Source organism: Petromyzon marinus, unplaced genomic scaffold (genome assembly GCF_048934315.1).
Source record: "Petromyzon marinus isolate PM22_M1 ecotype Great Lakes invasive population unplaced genomic scaffold, UKy_Petmar_22M1.pri1.0 PM_Scaffold_38, whole genome shotgun sequence".
In the NCBI taxonomy this organism is placed as follows: domain Eukaryota; kingdom Metazoa; phylum Chordata; class Hyperoartia; order Petromyzontiformes; family Petromyzontidae; genus Petromyzon; species Petromyzon marinus.
In genome coordinates, this window is record NW_027423368.1 from 466,707 (window position 1) to 472,292 (window position 5,586).

Sequence of the window (5,586 nt, forward strand, 5' to 3'; positions counted from 1 at the left end):
TATCTCTATATCTGTGTGTGTCTCTGTATCTGTGTGTCTGTGTGTGTCTCTCTGTATCTCTCTATGTGTGTATTTCTCTCTGTGCGGGTGTCTCTGTGTGTGTCTCTGTGGGGAGCGATAGTGTAGCGGTTAGCGCACTGCGCTATGAACCTAGCGACCCGGGTTCGATTCCTGCTCACGGCCAACACCAGTGACGATTATCTGAACCGGTCCCGGGCCTCCCCTAGGTTGACTCAGCCTCAAATGAGTACCTGGTGCGGTGTGTAAACATTGCCACTAGGGAGACAAAGGCGGTCGGGCGTGGTACTGGCCACCCACCCTCTCGTGTACCGTTCTGGCCTTCATAGGTGCTCGCTAACAGCACTTGCCCCTACAGTCTGTTAAGGCTACACGGGGGATCTTTGTCTATCTTTGTCTATCTTTGTCTCTGTATCTCGGTGCGTCGCTGTATCTACGTGTGCGAGTCTATGTATCTGTGTGTCTCTCTGTGTGTCTCCCTGTGTGTGTCTCTGTGTGTCTCTGTGTGTCTCTGTATCTCTGTGTGTGTATCTCTGTGTGTGTATCTCTCTGTGTGTCTCTGTGTGTGTGTCTCTGTATCTGTGTGTGTGTCTCTGTATCTCTGTGTGTGTCTCGGTGTGTGTGTCTCTGTATCTGTGTGTATCTCTCTCTGTGTGTGTATCGGTGTGTGTGTGACATCATAACAACAGTCTGGACCACTGAACGGGTCCCGCAGGATTGGAAGGATAACCTGGTGGTCCCCCTGTTTAAGGGGGACCGCACTGACTGTAACAACTACAGGGGCATCTCACTCCTCAGTGTGCCGGGAAAGGTCCTGGCAAGGATTATTCAACATCGCCTTGCCAGGCACGCTGAGGAGAGGCTTGTGGAGCCCCAATGCGGTTTCAGGAAAGGGCGGGCCTGCACAGATTCCATATTTTCTGTCCGTCTGCTACAGCAGAGTTGTAGGGAATTCCAGCAAGACCTACTGCTTTATTGACCTGGTCAAGGCCTATGATACCATCAGTAGGCCTGGGCTCTGGGTTGTTCTTCATGCTTTTGGAGTCCCTGACCCCCTGCTCACGATCATTAAGGACCTTCATGATGGCGAGCGGGCCCGGGTAAAACTACGTTGCCGGGAGTCAGAGCCATTCCCTGTACACCTTGGGGTGCGACAGGGATGTCCTCTGGCTCCCACATTATTTAACATCTATTTTGACCACGTAGTTCGTGAAGCCTTCAATAGCTGTACCAGGGGAATCTCCATTTGGTACAGACATAATGGGAGGCTGATCGATGCCCGGGTGCGGTCAAGGGATGGCTCCCTATTGCTCAACCACGTTATGTATGCCGATGATTTGGTAATAGCTGCTCATTCAGAGGAGGAGTTGGAGACACTGCTGCTGAGACTGGAGCTTGCCACTAAGAGATGGGGCCTTACCATCAGCCCCACCAAAACTAAGCACCTGCCTAGGTTTTTTGTACCATCGGACACTCCACCCCCACAACTACCAATCGGTGATGGGGCAGTTGTGGAGAGAGTGGAGAGTTTCCCAAACCTGGGCAGTGTGCTTATGACCGGCTCCAGTTTAACAGCAGAGGTCTCACTCCAAACCAGTCGAGCGGCAATATCTTTTCATCGGTTGCGTAACGCTGTGTGGAAGCTACCTGGTCTGTCGCTCCGCACTAAGCTTCAGGCCTTCTCGGCCACGGTAATTCCCTCCCTTCTCTACGCTTGCGAAACGTGGACCCCCTTAATGGAACATCTTCGCCGGTTAGAAACATTTAGGCTGGCCTGCCTACGATCCATCCTGGGTTTAACCAGGCTGGATTGTGTGAGGAGCTCACAAATTCTTGAAAGATCTGGGCAAGGTCCCATTGGTGAGCTCCTCCGGCAGGCAAGGCTGCATTGGCTGGGTCATGTAGCCCGCATGCCCAGCCACCGCATACCGAAATAGCTTTTGTTCGGTCGGATCGAGGGGGCTAAACGGGCGCGGCACAGACTAGAGACGAGATGGAGTGATGTGGTACAGGAGGACGTGGAGCTGAGTGGACTTGCCGATGACCGGTACCAGCGGTGTTAAGATCGGCCTCTGTGGAGGAGGCTCGTGAAGGACGCTGCTACTGGGCAGTTGGAGGCAGTCGCCCTCCAACAACAACGGAGGGCGGAGGAACGATGCTCACAACAACGAACGGAGCGCCGGGTGGCTAAAGCACAGCAAGTTGGCACAGTAGGGGGCACAGGTGGTGCAACAGCCAGTCATCTCAGTCAGTCGACCCGTGGCACCTGGGTCTGCCCCGGGACCTCCTGCCAGTGGGCGTTCGACACTTCACGTGGCCTCAGGGTGCACATGGCCTGGCACAAGCGTCGTGGTGACGTCACCGCCACTTAGTGGCGAATGGCGGTTGTTGTTGTTGTTGTTGTGTGTGTGTCACTGTGTGTGTGTCACTGTGTGTGTGTGTGTCACTGTGTGTCTGTGTGTGTGTCACTGTGTGTGTCACTGTGTGTGTGTGTGTCTCTGTGTGTGTGTCACTGCGTGCGTACACGAGGTGCGATGGCGAGAGGAGGCTGTGGACTTTCCCGCCGGCGATCACGGCACTCTCCGTGTGTCTGTGTGTGTGTCACTGTGTGTGTGTGTCTGTGTGTGTGTGTCACTGTGTGTGTCACTGTGTGTGTCAATGTGTGTGTCACTGTGTGTGTGTGTCACTGTCTGTGTGCCTCTGTCTGTGTGTGTCTCTGTCTGTGTGTGTCACTGTGTGTGTGTGTCACTGTGTGTGTGTGTGAGTCACTGTGTGTGTGTCTGTGTGTGTCACTGTGTGTGTGTCTGTGTGTGTGTCACTGTGTCTGTGTGTGTCTGTGTCACTGTGTGTGTGTGTCACTGTGTGTGTGTCACTGTGTGTGTCTCACTGTGTGTGTGTCACTGTGTGTGTGTCACTGTGTGTGTCACTGTGTGTGTGTGTCTCTGTGTGTGTGTCACTGTGTGTGAGTGTGTCTGTGTGTGTGTCACTGTGTCTCTGTGTGTGTCTGTGTGTGTGTGTCACTGTGTGTGTGTGTCTGTGTGTCACTGTGTGTCTCTGTGTGTGTGTCTGTGTGTGTGTGTGTGTGTCTGTGTGTGTGTGTGTCTGTGTGTCTGTGTGTGTGTGTCACTGTGTCTCTGTGTGTGTCTCTGTGTGTGTGTCACTGTGTGTGTCACTGTGTGTGTGTCACTGTGTGTGTGTGTCACTGTGTGTGTGTCACTGTGTGTGTGTGTCACGGTGTGTGTGTGTCACTGTGTGTGTCACTGTGTGTGTCACTGTGTGTGTGTGTCTCTGTGTGTGTGTGTCACTGTGTGTGTCACTGTGTGTGTGTCACTGTGTGTGTGTGTCTCTGTGTGTGTGTGTGTCACTGTGTGTGTGTGTCACTGTGTGTGTCACTGTGTGTGTGTGTCACTGTGTGTGTGTGTCTCTGTGTGTGTGTGTGTCACTGTGTGTGTCTGTGTGTGTGTCACTGTGTGTCTCTGCGTGTGTCACAGTGTGTGTATCTGCGTGTGTGTCTGTGTGTGTGTCACTGTGTGTGTGTGTCACTGTGTGTCACTGTGTGTGTCACTGTGTGTGTGTGTCTGTGTGTGTGTCTGTCTCTGTGTGTGTGTCACTGTGTGTGTGTCACTGTGTGTCACTGTGTGTGTCACTGTGTGTGTCTGTGTCACTGTGTGTGTGTGTCACTGTGTGTCACTGTGTGTGTGTCACTGTGTGTGTGTCACTGTGTGTGTGTCACTGTGTGTGTGTCTCTGTGTGTGTGTCACTGTGTGTGTGTCTGTGTGTGTCTCTGTGTGTGTGTCACTGTGTGGCACAGTGGAAGCTACCTGGTCTGTCGCTCCGCACTAAGCTTCAGGTCTTCTCGGCCACGGTCATTCCCTCCCTTCTCTACGCTTGCGAAACGTGGACCCCCCTAATGGAACGTCTTCGCCGGTTAGAAACATTTAGGCTGGCCTGCCTACGATCCATCCTGGGTTTAACCAGACTGGATTGTGTGAGGAGCTCACAAATCCTTGAAAGATCTGGGCAGGGTCCCATCGGTGAGCTCCTCCGGCAGGCAAGGCTGCGATGGCTGGGTCATGTAGCCCGCATGCCCAGCCACCGCATGCCGAAACAGCTTTTGTTTGGCCGGATTGAGGGGGCTAAGCGGGCGCGGCACGGGCTAGAGAAGAGATGGAGTGATGTGGTACAGGAGGACGTGGAGCTGAGTGGACTTGCCGATGACTGGTACCAGCGGTGTCAAGATCGGCCTCTGTGGAGGAGGCTCGTGAAGGATGCTACTGGGCAGTTGGAGGCAGCCGCCCTCCAACAACAACGGAGGGCGGAGGAGCGACGCTCACAACAACGAGCGGAGCGCCGGGTGGCTAAAGCACAGCAGGTTGGCACAGTAGGGGGCACAGGTGGTGCACCAGCCAGTCATCTCAGTCAGTCGACCCGTGGCACCTGGGTCTGCCCCGTGACCTCCTGCCAGCGGGCGTTCGACACTTCACGTGGCCTCAGGGTGCACATAGCCTGGCACAAGCGTCGTGGTGACGTCACCGCCACTTAGTGGCGAATGGCGGTTGTTGTTGTGTGTGTGTCACTGTGTGTGTGTCACTGTGTGTGTGTGTGTGTCACTGTGTGTGTGTGAGTGTCACTGTGTCTGTGTGTGTGTCACTGTGTGTGTGTGAGTGTCACTGTGTGTGTGTGAGTGTCACTGTGTCTGTGTGTGTGTCACTGTGTGTGTGTGAGTGTCACTGTGTGTGTGTGAGTGTCACTGTGTCTGTGTGTGTGTCTCTGTGTGTGTCACTGTGTGTGTGCGTACACGAGGTGCGATGGCGAGAGCAGGCTGTGGACTTTCCCGCCGGCGATGACGGCGCTCTCCGTGTGTCTGTGTGTGTCACTGTGTGTGTGTCACTGTGTGTGTCTGTGTGTGTGTCACTGTGTGTGTCACTGTGTGTGTGTGTCACTGTGTGTGTGTCTGTGTGTGTGTGTCAGTGTGTGTGTTACTGTGTGTGTCACTGTGTGTGTCTGTGTGTGTGTGTCACTGTGTGTGTGTCTCTGTGTGTGTCTCTGTGTGTCACTGTGTGTCACTGTGTGTGTGTCACTGTGTGTGTCACTGTCTGTGTGTGTCACTGTCTGTGTGTGTGTCACTGTGTGTGTCTCTGTGTGTGTCACTGCATACACGAGGTGCGATGGCGAGAGCAGGCTGTGGACTTTCCCGCCGGCGATGACGGCGTTCTCCGGCTCCAGGAGGCGGAGCAGCTTGTGGCAGAACGTCCAGACGGTGGGGGAGCGGGACTGGTGGCAGAGCACCAGCACAGCACGCAGCTCGGGATCGCCGAGGAGACCTGCGGAGAGAGACACGGGGGGAGAGACACGGTGAGAGAGACACGGGGGGAGAGAGACACGGGGAGAGAGACACGGGGTGAGAGAGACACGGGGGGAGAGAGACACGGGGAGAGAGACATGGGGGGAGAGAGACACGGGGTGAGAGAGAGACACGGGGGGAGAGAGACACGGGGGGAGAGAGACACGGGGAGAGAGACACGGGGGGAGAGAGACACGGGGAGAGAGACACGGGGTGAGAGAGAG

General features: G+C 54.9%; 1 protein-coding gene across 1 annotated transcript in view; it reads right to left on the bottom strand.

Annotated features, from left to right (window-relative positions):
* LOC142923273 (F-box only protein 22-like) overlaps positions 1 to 5,174 on the bottom strand; it is a 7,585-nt gene extending 2,411 nt beyond the window's left edge. Inside the window, exons 1-2 of the mRNA XM_076064315.1 lie at positions 5,170 to 5,174; positions 4,817 to 4,882 (exon numbers count right to left, since the gene is read on the bottom strand). Of these exons, the coding sequence (XP_075920430.1) occupies positions 4,817 to 4,882; positions 5,170 to 5,174 (71 nt within the window). The remainder of the gene's footprint in view (positions 1 to 4,816; positions 4,883 to 5,169) is intronic.
* Between the last annotated feature and the right edge of the window lie 412 nt (positions 5,175 to 5,586).